Below are 14,844 nucleotides of genomic sequence, written 5' to 3'. Positions count from 1 at the left end.
AAGTCTCGTCGACCTGCCATTACCATATGTGGCGAAGCTTTTTATCAGGGGCTCTTTCGTGACCGATGTAACGTGGAGTGATATGGGGTCCTGGTTTAACGAGGGTGGTATTTCATGGCTTAATCATCAACGTAACTCTTACCCGTTGAGTACTATGACGATGTGTGTTGTTTGATATCTGTAAAAAAAGGAACAAAGTTTATTAAAGTTACATGGAAAAAAGAAATTTTGTATTCTGCTGACTCTCTTCAGCTTCCAAACACCGCCCTAACCTCGTTCCCTTGCATGTCCCTGCTCTATCTAAACAATACCTCAAGTAGAGAACGTCTAGCTCCATACGTTAAATGAATATATCTCGGGATGTAATCAATTTTGGGATACGAAAGGCAAAAATAGTACAATCTACATAGAAAATTCGTGTGATTCGAACAGTTTCTGCCCCACAGAACGTCGTGACATTCGTCCCTCTGACGTCATCACTTCGTTATTGCTGCCAATAACAGCCAGTAGGTCAGTACCATGGAGAGAGAAACCAAACATGGAAAAGGCTGAAATATATGAGATATCTCAAAACATTACCAAAAGCGTCTTGGAATCAGATTTAGCCTTCAATCAGGTGTCAGATTTGAGAGAAGATTACAGTGATCCCTCTGTACCAAGGACAGATCCGGTTGGTTGGTGGTTGGCTCGTAGTTGTCAGGGTGTATTTGGGAGTCAAATTTGACTCTTAATCTAAAACTGGTCAGACTGCTGCTCCCCAACCTACCACCAACCTTGGTTGGCTAGTGGTCGGGAGCCATGTTCGGGACTTTAAGTGAATATAACAAAATTACATATTCACAAAAAACATTAAAGACAAAGCACTTCAAATATCTTGCACCATAATTTAATTGATAAACAGCTGAATAATTATACAGTGGTATATTTGAATATAATTAGTGTTAACAACAGCATTTTTACTCAGATAGTGGTCAAAAATGGCTTTTGCCTATTCAGAACAGAACGGGTTAAACAATTACAAAAACCAAACAATAATACTGTTATCATAGATAGCATCTGGGCTATTGGCCTCTTTGGAAATAATTATACTCAAATTAAGAGTTAAGAAACTAATAATCATAAATAACTAGAAAGCAAAAAACATAAACAAATGCCCTTTTCAGCTCATCATGTCTCAAGCGTACAACTTCGACATGGTGACAATTTGGCTCCACTCCTGATACAGTGCCAAAAATGAGTAGCTCTGAAAATACAGCGGGTATGCAAAAGAAAACTCTGTACATTTTAAGTACATGCCATAACAATTAGCACAGCCAACACTAGAAAGAAAAAAAAAAGTGAACTGCATGTTTTTTTTAGAGTTTAGCCATAGACCAGCAATGGCTCTGAATGATCTTTGAGATTATTTAGTTAGTTATGCGCATATGATACCACTTCCCGAAAGTGGCACTTGCATACAGCAAACAAATCAGGCGTAAAGCGGGCATAAACTATAGGCAACTTTGGCAAAACCATTTCACATATCTATGTTGATTTAGTAAGAAGATAGTGGCATATTAATCATATCTGCTGGTCTACCATACAAAATAATTAGATATGTATAAACAAGTACGATATATGCAAAACAATAACAGTACATTTATTGAAATGTACAAGGCACTAAAGATATCATTGTTTCATTGTCCTCCATTTTAACGTTCACATTGGGTAGGAGGTATACATTGGTTCATCTTTGACAGTAATGTTTTCAACCTCTTTTCAACATAGAAATGGTATTGCAAATGGCACCCGGTAAAATGGCAGATTAAACGATATGTAAATAACTATGATACATAAAAGCTATTGAAATTCTTTCGCACGTTGTGGCAAAAGGTTTTTAAATTCCAATCATGTCAGTTTTGTACTCACTAAGGCAATTAATAGACAATGGGTCAGGCACCAAAAATCCACTGAATAAGGCCACCTTTGAACTTTGACCTTCTGCCTTGCTTACACTTTCACATTCAAGTAAATCCCATACCTTGTACCAACACCTTAACATAAGGCGATGCAAAGAACATGGTATCCACTGTCCACCGAAAATCAGACAAGAGTGCCAAAACGTCTAATTTGCAAAATAAAGCTAATAAATTTACATAAAGTGTTTCTTTTGGAATAGTATAAAACTTTTGGGGAGCATTTTGTTGCTTTGGTTTTATCACCCCTATCTTTACAATGAGATGATCCAAAATATGAGCAACCATTCTGATTACATGTGCCTACATGTATCAAAGTTCTCAGCTACATGTTATTACAAATCCTTAGTTTGTTTCACAGACACCAAAAAATCATCAACAAAGGTCTTGTTTACATTTGCATAATGAAGAACGCAAATTTTTCCTGAATAAACATGTTTATCACTGCCAGTCCCTGCAATAAGGATAACAAAGTCTGACTTTAATCACCCGATAATTATCATACAATTTTACAGAGAAGGGATATATTTATCAACACCTGTTATACCAATGGCATTGTCATGGATATGAAAGTCCATTTTTTCTCTAAACACAAGAACTGATATGAACAAATATCTAAAACTGTGTATCGTAAGCATTAACTACACTATTCTTTGAACAGTGGAAGTTCCTTTCGTCCTCTCTCTCTCTCTCTCTATCTCTCCATCTTTCTTCTCTTGTCTTTTCTCATCACTTATTCTGGTTGTCTCTCTCTCCATCCCTCTCTCTCAGATTATGGGTGCGGATCTGTCGTTTGTAACTGTCTTTTTCAACCTCACATTTGCAAATGGGTTCCTATTGAAAGAGACCAACATCATGGAATTGTTAAGACACACATTCTTTCCCAGCAGATTTAAATGATTCTTTGCTGTGGTCCTATCAACAAGTATGCACCACAATGAAAAGGAAAATTTTCGATTATGCCAAATGCAATTCTGTCCCTTCTAAACTGTTAAAAAATATCCTGCCATATGAAAATAAAGAATCTTACATTGCAACAATCCATGCATTAAATAATTTCCTGACACAAATTGAACCCATGCATTTGCTGGTGTGTTTTTTGCTTACTATTTGATATTTCACTTTATTTCCTTGCAAACCAATCTCTCCACTAATACAACCCTACAAACTGTTGATCAATTGATATTGTTAATGATGTTAAATGCCATTTTACATGAATTAGTAACATTGACAAATTCACAGACTGATTATAAGCTGGTTCAAGCTTTGAAGTGCACATGTGCAGTGTGATGCATTATGGATAATGTCAAAGTTGAATGACATTGGTAACCAATCAAGAATGACCAGGGGCCTTCAACTTTGACATACTACCCACAATACATCACATCACCAACCAGGTTATTGACAACACGGCACATGATTCATAAGTTTATCAAAAAGTTAACACAATGCACAGACAAAACAGAACATCTTACACTGATTGTTTCTTTAAATTATATTAACACACATGCAGGCACAACACCAAACGATAAGAATTACATGATAGCAAGCAGGAAGTGCAGAAATTAGGAGAATAAGTTATTAAACAGCATGTGATGAAAATTTATGGTGTAATTTATTAGGACATGACCGGAATTCAATTTGTTAGGACAAAAAAGTTTCAATGCAAGATATTATGCAATGATTTGACAGGTACATGCCATTGTGCAATATACAATTGGGAGGTAGGAGGGAAATCAGATTAATCAGATGTGTTTACAATGAATGATGACATGTTTGATAATTATGGCTCCGCCCCTGAGGCTTTGCCAAAAAAACTTTGACAATCAGACAACATGCACTCGATAAAATCATGGTTTTCCCAGGAGGACTGGAGGTTCTGTACGTTTGGATGTAATCTTTGATGATATTTTTGATAACATTTGTAAAGATTGTCTACAACAGGAACAAAGAGAATAAAACTATTTCACTGATTTTTGGGGGTGAGATCAAAGGATTTTTCAAATTCAAAATATCTCGGGGTAGGGATAATGTTTGGAATGTGTCGCACGCGCTGGATAAGGGCAAACGTGGATTGAACTGGAAGGAAAGATGAAAAAAAAGTACACCCAGAAGGGTAGGAGACTACCAAACAGGTCTGCATACAGGCCCAAGTAACCCAGAGGATGACACAACAGACACTCTTGCATGTATTGTTCACCTATAGCCATGTAATGCCCTCTCCCACTGGCCACTATTATAATTACATTAGGTTACACTCCCTTCCCACTAGAGGCTGCTGAGCAACCAAACATTTCACACATCACTCAAAGATTTTCAGAAGCTTTTTTGTTTAAATTTTGGATGATTTGTTGTCTTTTAAGTCATTGAAGAATCTTTTACATACTGCATCATATTCCCATTATGAAATCAAGGGTCACACAAATTTAATTTTGGTTGCTGTGTAGTCACTTTGTGATCACCTTTTAGTTGTGGAACAGGGGCCTTGCTTTAATCATAATCAGATATGATGATAGATCATAACAAACATCAATGGTGATTTCCATACTTGACCTTATCAAAGTTCATATTTGTTCCGTTGACATAAATCAGTTTCTTAACAATCGTGACATATTTTCCCATCGCGCTTGAGATTAGAAAATTGCTCACATCAAATTTTGGATTTGCAGCAATTTGAAAACAATGTGGAAGCATTCTTGAGGTTACTGAACGAAATTCCAAGAGTCTCTCTTTTTTAACGAACAGGTCAAAACCAATTCGTGTGCAGGTGTCATCGGCAAAATTGGAGTTTAACCTTCTCCCTGCTGCCTAACTCTGTACTCAATAAAGAATGGGGTGCCAAACGGCTACTTCAGTGTGCTAACGGTTAATACCTGTGAGCCAGTGGGGACCTTACAAGCATGACCAAGGTAACGTCAACACAGTTGTCTACAAGAGTGCTGAAGTCATGTCCGGGGCCAGTTGGCCGGCAGAGGAGAGTAGAGGGTAGAGGGCTACTTGGGCTACACCGAGTCACGAGTCGGACAGTTCACACGCACCTCGCAGGGTTTTCCTCCTGGGGGGCAGGCTGGGTGGAGGGAGGGGGGTGCCCCCCTTCCCCGAACCCGTTCTGCCGGTCATTTGACACACTACTCCTGCCATTGACCGGCTGCGCATACTCGGTCTGACCTGAGCGGTAGTCCGGTTCCCCGCCGTAGCTGACCCCGCGCGGCCGGTGGTCCGCTGGCTGGCTGTACTCAGACGAGACGCTCTGTCGGTAGCTCGACTCAGACTGACGAGGAATGTACCTTTTGCGGGAAAGAGAGAGGACATTAAATTTTCAAGTGATTCAAATGCAGACTGCTTCTGAAACCTCTAACAACAGTTTCTAGTGTCATAAAAACGTTTTAAAACAATACTGTTATTTAGAGTTAGACATATACATGCAGTGTATAGATGACACGTCATTTGACATATTAAAACTAGCTACCAGGGTCTTATGCCAAACATACAATTGACATTTACATTGTATAAGGCTTTCGTTAATAGTCCCCCTCCCTCCAGATGAAATATTCAATCTAGAAGAATTGACAAGAAGTACAGCTTAGCTAGTTGGAGTGTTACACTTAGCCTCGTTAATTTCACACCATTTACCGTAATGTATCTCACCTTGCATCTACTGGATCCCTGTAACCATCGTTACGATCCCGGTACTCCTGCGGAGGAGGGGGCTGCCTTATTGGCTGTTGGTAGTCCGAGCGCGCCGGGGGCTGGCGGTATTCTCCCGGCTGCGGCTGCTGGTAGTCCGAGCGAGGTGGCGGTTGGCGGTAGGGATCTCCGCCCTGCGACAGTTGGTAATCTCCATTGGGATGTCTAAACTCATCGTTCTAAGAGGAAACAACACAGTTTTTTTTAACATCATGGATGTAGATGTATACAAAACTAGGAAAGCAACATTTGTGAGCAAATGCAGCATATTTCACCCATATCCCCCTGATCCAAAGTCACACCTGAGCAAAACTGAAATATTCCAACACATTCTGCCCCAAAGTGACATATTGCAAAGTACGAAACAGAGCTTCCCCAATTTGACCTCCAATGCAAGAATGGACTCTTCCACTGCAACCCCATCCATAACAGATCATTCCCCAAAAAAACTCATACTAAAAAAAATGGATCACCCAAGTCCAAACTGAATAATTTGAAAAAAGAAAAGTTGCTCCATACAAGAATGGCATTCCTATGTAGAATGGACCAGTCCAAAACCATGTCCACTCAAGAAAATATATTTTTGCATAATCACCCCAGTCATTTTGTGGTAAGGGTGAAATATCAAAAAACCTTCTCCCAGCTGCCTAACACTGTAATCATTAGAGAATCCAAATAGCTATTGGCTACTTAAGGTTAAACATATGATAGATACACACATTTTACGTCAATAACAAATACACACAAAAATGAAATGCAATGAAATAAAATCAACTTTACATTACCTGACATGTACTACAAAGATGACAACATAGGTGTTATGTACAATATAAATGTAGGTGTTAGTAAGAATGTAACGAAGTAACTAAATACATGTACAACAAAGGAATACACAACTGTACAATGGATAGATCAAGGACAAAGTGACTATTTACAAATGAATGTAAACACAGGGCCACAGGGGTGGATGGAGGAGGGAGATGTTAGATGAAAATAGACGGCTAAACCAGAATAACAATCTAGTAGTACTTTATTCACAACCAAGTAAATGATAACATTTAGATAACCATCAGCCATCTTCTTCAGGGCAATACTGACTGCATTACTCTGCACTGCAGCTAGGTGTCACTGCTAGCAATGCAGTCCTAAACGTAAATAAAGTATTGTCACATTGAGATTGCCATCATTGCCACAAAGAAGATGACAGACGGTCATCGAAACGTCAGTTGTTATCATTTGTGAATAAAGAACTTTCGTTATTCGGTCATTCACCAACCTGATGAAACGTTTCACGGAAAGGGCTGAACCAGCCTGACAACACGAGAACATTAAAAACTGCGTATTTATAATGAAGTCTATTCTACTTTGACCTCTGGACCATGACCACCCTGTGACTACCTGTTCAGCTACCGTGAGGAGCGAATCTCCCGCGACGCTGCGCGGCCTGGCCTCCCGTCGCATCGGAGACTGCTGGACGGCCTGCGTGTCCTGGTAGTCGGGCGAGGGGAGGCGGCTGGGCTCCCGGTACGCGGAGTTGTTCAGGAGGTTCCCCATACTGACGCTCGGGCGCAGGGGCGCTGCCATGGGTTGTGCTGCCCTGAATGGTGGAAAGGAGTGAATAGTTTCAAACTCCTGTAACTTTTATACACTTGTATTGATTCATATTTGAAGCAGTAGACTAGCTGTTGCTGCCTTTTCATCTTCACTTCAGTTTTCACTTTGTTTCACACCTTTCTATAAAGCTTGGCAACCTAAGTCTGAGGACAAAGCATGACACTTTTTTGTGAGCTATTGAATGAGTTGTGCAATGCGGCCTCACTATAGTAACGGCTTGCATTTTCAGTCAAGCACACCGGGTCACCCATATACTTCTGGAGTGCTAGGTTCTCTTACATGTACGTGCAGAGGTTTGACACCAGAAGCTAAATCATACACGGGGTCATTGGCTTTACGTCCCCATCCAAACGGATGACTCTTTTCCAATCAAACCTAGACCCAGACGCAAACTCGGGCCACTGGCGCCAAGGAATTTGAAACAGATGTCCCTAGAAGCAGACTGAGCAGACCTCAACACCACAAGCCTACCTGACAATGCCGTCTTTTTGTTCAGCAGACATGTTTTATACTGCATACAACATGACATCACTCTAGTATGTACCTAACACCTAAAACAATAGCAACATTGTCAACTCACTGCACGGGTGGGGGTGCATCACTACTGGCTGGCTGGGTGTAGGAGTAAGGGAACCATCCTCTCCTAGAAGGAAAGAACAAAATTAATGGTACATTGAAAAAACAGGCAAAACATAAAGATCATTATACATTGGAATCTATAGGTCAGGGTCTAAAAGTACCTTTTAGTCTTGTCATTCTCCCCAAAGTGCCAGCCGTCCCTTGGGTGGTCGATTAGCAGAGAAATAGTGTCTCCCTGAAATACACAAGTCATGGGTATGTTTGATACTGTTAAAGTAAATAGATGCAGGAAATTGAAATATAAGATGGAAGTTGGTATTATATTTCATTACTTGTGTTAATGGGAGGAAAGATTACCTCATTAAAAGACAACTGGTTGCTGCTGTCACCAGCCTTGTGTGGGAATAAGGCACGCACTTTCCTCCTGCGGGAACAATAATTTTACAATTACTGCATTTATTGCAAATTGGCTGTATACGCATGACCGAGGAAATTTCATAGTAAGGAAACTTTTGCACCTTTTCTTATGATCTCAATCCCTTACAATATGGACAAGTTTGTGCTAATGATAATTCTGTGACTTGAAGATCAAAATGTCTATCTATGATCAGCTATACCAAGGAGTTAAAATTTCAATTTCTCAAATTAAAAAAGAATGTTGAAAAAGAGTAAAAATTTTGGAATAACCCACCTGCTTGCTGGGACAGCGGACACGGAGCGCGCCATCTGCCCGCTCTGCTGCGGGGGTGGGTCAAACACCGAGGCCGACTGCGACGGGCGCGGCTGCCGTTGGTTTTGGCCGCGCCGCGGGTTAGGCAGCGTGTTGGAGTACGTGTCGACCATCAGGGGCTCGTGGAAGTCTCGCCGCGGCTCGCGTACAGACATGGCGTTCGGCGGTGGTGAATGGAAGCGATCGTCCTAGTAGAACACATTGATGTACATGTAACAGTGAGACAAGTGTTCCCAATAATAGATGATATATTTTGCTACATTATACGCTTGGGTGTATTGTGGCCAACAAATGGACCTGGAAGAAGGAAGAAGGTAAAAGATAAAGTAGATCTACTACATTGTATGCAAGCCGAAAATTTATTTTGAGAAACCAACCACCAGCTTGATAAAAGATATGATACATGTCTAAAAATTCTATCTTAAAAGAGACCAACTTGAAAATGAATGGAATCAATGAAAAGATGGGAGAAAAAAATTGACTTGAAACAAGGCTGCATCTGGAAAAGGGTTTGTGTGTGAATGATTAAGAAAGAGATGTAAAATGTCATATGTACATGTATGTAAGCATTGTAGGTTTTGTTATTTCAGAAATGTCATGTACATGTATATGTGAAAATGTGCCCCCCTCCCACTCCTCTTATACACCACTTGTGCTAGTCACCACATCCAATTTCCAAACATGCATAGCCAACAACAGGCTTGTCCACCATATTGTTCTTCCACCTTGAACATCCAATGACCTTCTCCCTAAACGACCTTTATCCAAACCCCATCACTTGCCTGGAAGGTCTGGGACCTTCGCGGAGGCCCCCGCATGGTACCATATATGGTCGTTTGCTGCTGTTGCCTTGGTGCTTGGTAAAAGTCCAACTAAAAGTTCAGGACATACAAAAACTTACTACAAAACTACATATCACAAATTATTACATAACCCATTACTTTACCAAACAACCGTTTTATCCTGTACAAAACAAATAAAGAAAAAGAATCAAGAAAAAGAATTCAAAGAAGCAAAGTTAAAAACACCTTGAAACACCAGCAACAGAAACCTAAGAAGAAAGCAATGACGAGTCAAAGTAAAGGTCTTGACCAAACCATGCACCAGTTTGAAAATTACAGGTTTCTTCAGCAATAGAAAATAATACCTGCCAAGGAAGAGGAGAATACTGAAAGATGAAAAGAATTATGAAAGAATATTCCTTTTATTAAATCAATAAGTTCCCGCCGGCATGCAAAGAATGGTTGGCGGGATGACATCCTTTCTCACAACTTGCCTTCGGCCCCACCCATGAACTGGAAGACATGGATCGACCTTGTGGGGTCATAGGTCGGCCTTGTGGGGTCATAGGTCGACCTTGTGGGGCGGGGCGACCTTGAGGTGCGGGTCGTCGCATTGTGCCGTAAATGGAAACATCGTGCTGGGCAGGCACAGGAGGAGGGGCTTCTCGGAACAACTCCTATTGGATGGGTGTTAGTAGCAGATTAATTCAATTACCAAATTGAATGAAGACATTCATTGTTTTTCCTACCAGAATACTTAGTAACTTAGATAAACATTGAGACAGTACAGTCAAACCTGTGTTAGGGTCACCTGGACATAGCGGTCACCTGGCCATAGTGGTCACTTTTAGTCGGTCCCTTGGATTTTTCCCATTGACATAAGCATTAAGAATTAGTCTATAGCGGTCACCTGTCCAATGTGGTCGCGGTCAGCCAATTTTCGGTCCGGCCGCAACGGCAACACTGCCGATAGCGGTCACTGCGCGTGGTCAGGCCGCGGTCACAGCGTGGCCACCGGCCCTTTGTTTACATCAGCGGCCGTAACTCCGAGCCGTGCCAGCCCACGCCTGGTTCACAATCTTTTTATTTCCGCGCTGCGCCACCAAAACGTGGGCTCAACTAGAACCTTAATGTGTTTGAATAAAGAAAACATTAAAGAATTTCGTAGTTTGACGCGAAGTATTTCCAGAAATGGTGTCTTCTGATTTTTTACGTGGCTGTAAACACTCGTCTCGGTTCCGTGGCACATCGTCATTTCTGAGCTGTCGGACTGGGCGAAATTACGGCCGCAGCTTTTTAACAGAAGACTCATTCATGTATCTGATGTGTTAAGTTCTTGAAAATGTAATTTTCCGGGCGGAATTTCCGTTTTCTGCGGGTAAATAAAGAATTTTCGAGATTTACGCATTTTTCCAAGATGGCGTCGCAGCAAAGGTCACAAGAGTTCAGACGATACCACTGATATGTAGGTTAAATACGGTAAATCTATTTTGTAATACCGCATCCCTGAGAGTAATTTCATTATTAAAACCTTAAAAATGCATCGATACAGATATATTATGATGTAAGATACAAGTTGTACTAAATTTATGGAAGAAATAAGCATGAACGGATCCACTTTTCCAATGATTACCACATACTAGGGATAATGGTAGAAGCCGAACCCAAGCTGAAAACAAAGGGAACTCGCCACGATGTTTTGTTTGAAAACCGGCCGAAAACGAACAATAAGTGGAAACAAAGGAACATTCCTTTGTTTCAAAATGTTGTTAACTAAATGGGTGGCGTTCAGTTGCAAAATAAGTTGTTTTACATCGCTAAATTTCGTTCGTTGTCGGCGACAGAGGCATCAAACTTCCAAGAAAAATGGCGGTCTCTTCAGAAGTCTTCAGAACCTGGAGCACAAGTCCGTCTTTTTCGAGTTCGCTAGATAACAGCGAAGAGTGCGGGGCAGCTGACTAATTTTGCCGTGGGAACTGGCATGGTAAACTGGACATCCATTTCAACTAAATTGAAGACCATTTGCAGTTTATGTGTTTGTGTAGGGCATGGTCATTGCAATATTTCTTCAATGAAAATTATGATATACTGTATAACAAAAATAAGGAAACAGAAATTGAACTGTAGATGTTATAAGCACCTGTGCAGTGTGTATGTGAAAAAATACTCAGTACCTTAGTATAAACTTATGTCTTGTGTCACTCATTGCTCGAGTCGACCATATCCTCTATATAGTGGTCACCTGGCCAAAGTGGCCAAATTTACTCAGTCCCTTGAGTGACCACTATAGACAGGTTTGACTGTATATCATAAAAAGTCCACAAAAAACAAAGTGTGGTAAAACTGTCATGTAAAATTCTTCTTTTTTTGGGGGGTTGGAACAAAGGTCCAGTGCCATATTCAGTATATATATCACATACCATGGAACGATGTGTTGTTGTTTTTCATTGGAAGTGCATTACATCTGAACGTGTCTAAGTCGTATCATTTTTAGATACACGTACTTACTTTTCATTGATACCCACTTAACCATGGCTAGCTAGTAAAGGAGAGTCATTGTTAGTAGGGATGCTAGACCAACATTATCACTTCAACACACATGCTATTGGGACATCAAAATAGAGAGAAACGTAACAATGAAAATCTACATGTGGGAACTACCAAATTGAATATGATCAATGAAAGGCATTTTCTCACAACACATTAACTGTTGTGGAGTGCAGCTCACATGCTTACCACTAGGTGGCACTGCTGAAACAGATGTTTTTAGGTCATGTTTATTATCAGTCATCATCAAGTAACAGTGACTACATGTACTAAGAAAACATTCAAATTTGAAAAGAAAACAGGATTTTCTGAAATTTGTATGTACCATATTGTATATTTCAGAAATTTGAATAACTCAACATAAATGTGAGAAAAACTATGCTAGCAAGTCCTTAAATCTATAACAGTGGCTATGAAATGATGAAGATTTTTGCAGTACCTGGAGTGGAGCATGTTGGGAAACTGGGCTTATGGGTCGGCGCAGCGGACTGCCCTGACGTCTCTCCGGCATCGTTGCGAACCCGTCCCTGCTGTAGCCTTCCCCGCGGTACCTGTCGTCCCTCAGGTACGGGTCTCCCCGCCCTCCGTTCATGTCCGCAAAGTCGCTGTCCAGCATCACCTGACTGCCACGCCGTGGCATTGTCATCATGTCTGAAGGTGGGCCCTGAGGTGGGGAGGGGGGCGTGAGAGCAATAAAACTGACACCGTGTTTCAAGAAAGTCACATGTCGAAAGCAAGTGGGTACTAGGTTTTCACGAAGAAGGCTGAAGAAATATCACAAACTTATGGTACCCGTGCAATGTATAGTATTATGTATATTCATTTGTTTTTGAAAATTCAAACTTTGATCACAATCATATTACTGTAAATTTGGGGAAAGGAACTCGAGGTTTTCGCTGTGTTTTAAGTTTGCCATTGAAACAATTCTGTAGTGCAGCAGTTAATACTTTGGAACTGCATAATTTATTATTCACGGTACCATGGATTTGCGGAGAAGAGATGACCACAAAAACTGTGAAAATAAAAATACCTGCAGGGCCCTGTCTAAGACATCCTGTGCCCTCTTGGTGAGTATGTTGGGGTTGTCACATGCCTCCACCCAACTGTCCAGCTTCTGCCTCAACAGGTTCTGAGCCTAAGTACAGAGTAAAGTAAAATCAGGTTTTAAAATTTCAAACAACAATTCAGCTCAACATAAAAGCATTTTCACAGGATCCCACACTACAGCTTCTGCTCAGTCGCAAGTTACAATTTCTTGAATGTCCACCTTTGGAAAAATTTGAAGACAAAATATTATACAGTCAAACACGAAAATCATCATCATCATGTCTACAGTGGTCACTCAAGGGCCTGAGCAAATTTGACCACAACGGACAGGTGACCACTATTGAGAAAAGGTCTAGTTGGCCACAAGCAATAAGCGACACAAGGCTTTCAGTTTCCACTGACATCCAATCTAGCATACTCTCACAAAACACTATAGTTGGATGAGTGTACATTGTGGCATAGCTGCTTCATGGAAAAGCAGACTGTGACTGTAGAAGCAAAGTGTGCAATACTGTCACAAATACCATAATATATGATATAGAGATGCTTCTAAACCCATTCCTTAAAGCACATTTGATAGTCATTTTCACAACAATGCTACCCAAAAGCATACATTAAAACCAGTACTAAAAAATTTAAACCACAAAAACATAAACACTCAACAGCAATTAACAAACACACACTCAGGGAATCTACAGAATAAAAACAAAGCAATACAGTACAGAAAAGCAACAAACCTTTAACCTGAGTACAGTCAATGCCTACTTGAGAATCAAGTAAGAAGAACTTGTAAGAAACATGTAGAGAGAAAGAAGTAACAAAGGACAAGAGAAACAGTAGACATATCACTAAGAAAACAAGACTGCAAGGAAAGTTAAAGACGAAATCAAGGAAAGATCTTCAAAGGGGTAAAACTAAAAGCAAGGAGAGTACAGTGCACTAAATACAGAGCACAGAGGGAAATAATTTTTAAATAACAGTAAAAGAGCCTCTGCCCTGAGGCTTTGCCAAAAATAGTACGCGTTCTAATAGTATATGAAGCAACTGGCAACTGTAACAAGTTTTACGTACCTTACTGTGGTATACCATGTAGTGTTTCACAATCGCACAGTGGCGGTCGACGACAAAGCAGTAACGTTTCCTCTCTTCTACCAGGGCCTAAGGGTTCAAAATATAAGACACTGCATCAAAACGTTGACATTAGTTAGAAAATGCAGAATATTTCCCTACCCATCCTTTGCAAAAGCATTATGACAGTTCTAAACACATCTCAATAAGAGATAATTCAATTGAAATTTAGTTACCTACAGGCATAATATAAAAAATCTTGTACCAATTGAAAGAAGGTTTAACCTTTAGCACTCTGAAGTAGCCATTTGGCATCCAATTGGTTAGAGTTAGGCAGCAGGGAGAAGGTTAAGTCAGTTCTTACCTTAGTCAGGCCGTGTGCTCTACAGTCGTCCAGTTTACTCTGTGTCTCTGTGGCAGCTCTGATCAACTGTTTTGAACAATGGTTATAAAGAAACAAACATGACTTTTCTTTCAATTACACAAAAATCTTAACACCAATAAGTGTTTTTATTTTAACCAAATGTTGAATATGAAATCTCCAAATAAATTTAAGAATTAGCAAAAACAAAAAGTATTCAAAATTTTCTGTCAACGGTGCTTACCGAATGTAATAATAAATGTCTGACTATCAACTGAGTCTTTAGAGTAGAGAGATGTTGATTAAAGACAAACCTGTGACTCCTTGGCTTCATACTTGTGAGGATCCTTCCTGTTACTCTTCTTCCTGTGCTTCTTCAGTTCACTCTTGGCTTTCTCAAAGGTCTGTAGCAAGGTGAGGGAGGGGGGCATTGTGCATTAGTCAACCATTGCAAATTGTTACATCAAATTTGAT

At 40.3% G+C, this 14,844-nt stretch overlaps 1 protein-coding gene across 3 annotated transcripts in view; it reads right to left on the bottom strand.

Moving 5' to 3' along the window:
• Positions 1-870: 870 nt before the first annotated feature.
• LOC136440984 (BAR/IMD domain-containing adapter protein 2-like) overlaps positions 871-14,844 on the bottom strand; it is a 28,957-nt gene continuing 14,983 nt past the window's right edge. The window contains exons 6-18 of one of the 3 annotated variants that reach the window (XM_066437191.1): positions 14,685-14,774; positions 14,374-14,439; positions 14,013-14,099; positions 12,925-13,029; positions 12,334-12,558; positions 8,527-8,753; positions 8,193-8,259; positions 7,997-8,070; positions 7,837-7,899; positions 7,041-7,239; positions 5,604-5,821; positions 4,994-5,242; positions 871-2,789 (exon numbers count right to left, since the gene is read on the bottom strand). In XM_066437191.1, coding sequence (XP_066293288.1) covers positions 2,723-2,789; positions 4,994-5,242; positions 5,604-5,821; positions 7,041-7,239; positions 7,837-7,899; positions 7,997-8,070; positions 8,193-8,259; positions 8,527-8,753; positions 12,334-12,558; positions 12,925-13,029; positions 14,013-14,099; positions 14,374-14,439; positions 14,685-14,774 — 1,737 coding nt within the window. In that variant the 3' untranslated portion in view covers positions 871-2,722. The remainder of the gene's footprint in view (positions 2,790-4,993; positions 5,243-5,603; positions 5,822-7,040; positions 7,240-7,836; positions 7,900-7,996; positions 8,071-8,192; positions 8,260-8,526; positions 8,754-12,333; positions 12,559-12,924; positions 13,030-14,012; positions 14,100-14,373; positions 14,440-14,684; positions 14,775-14,844) is intronic. The other 2 variants (XM_066437194.1, XM_066437192.1) reach the window with 2 other exon arrangements.

The sequence above is a fragment of the Branchiostoma lanceolatum genome, chromosome 8 (assembly GCF_035083965.1).
Source record: "Branchiostoma lanceolatum isolate klBraLanc5 chromosome 8, klBraLanc5.hap2, whole genome shotgun sequence".
NCBI lineage: Eukaryota > Metazoa > Chordata > Leptocardii > Amphioxiformes > Branchiostomatidae > Branchiostoma > Branchiostoma lanceolatum.
The sequence above is the reverse complement of the archived record's forward strand: the minus strand, read 5'-3'. Positions and strand labels throughout refer to the sequence as shown.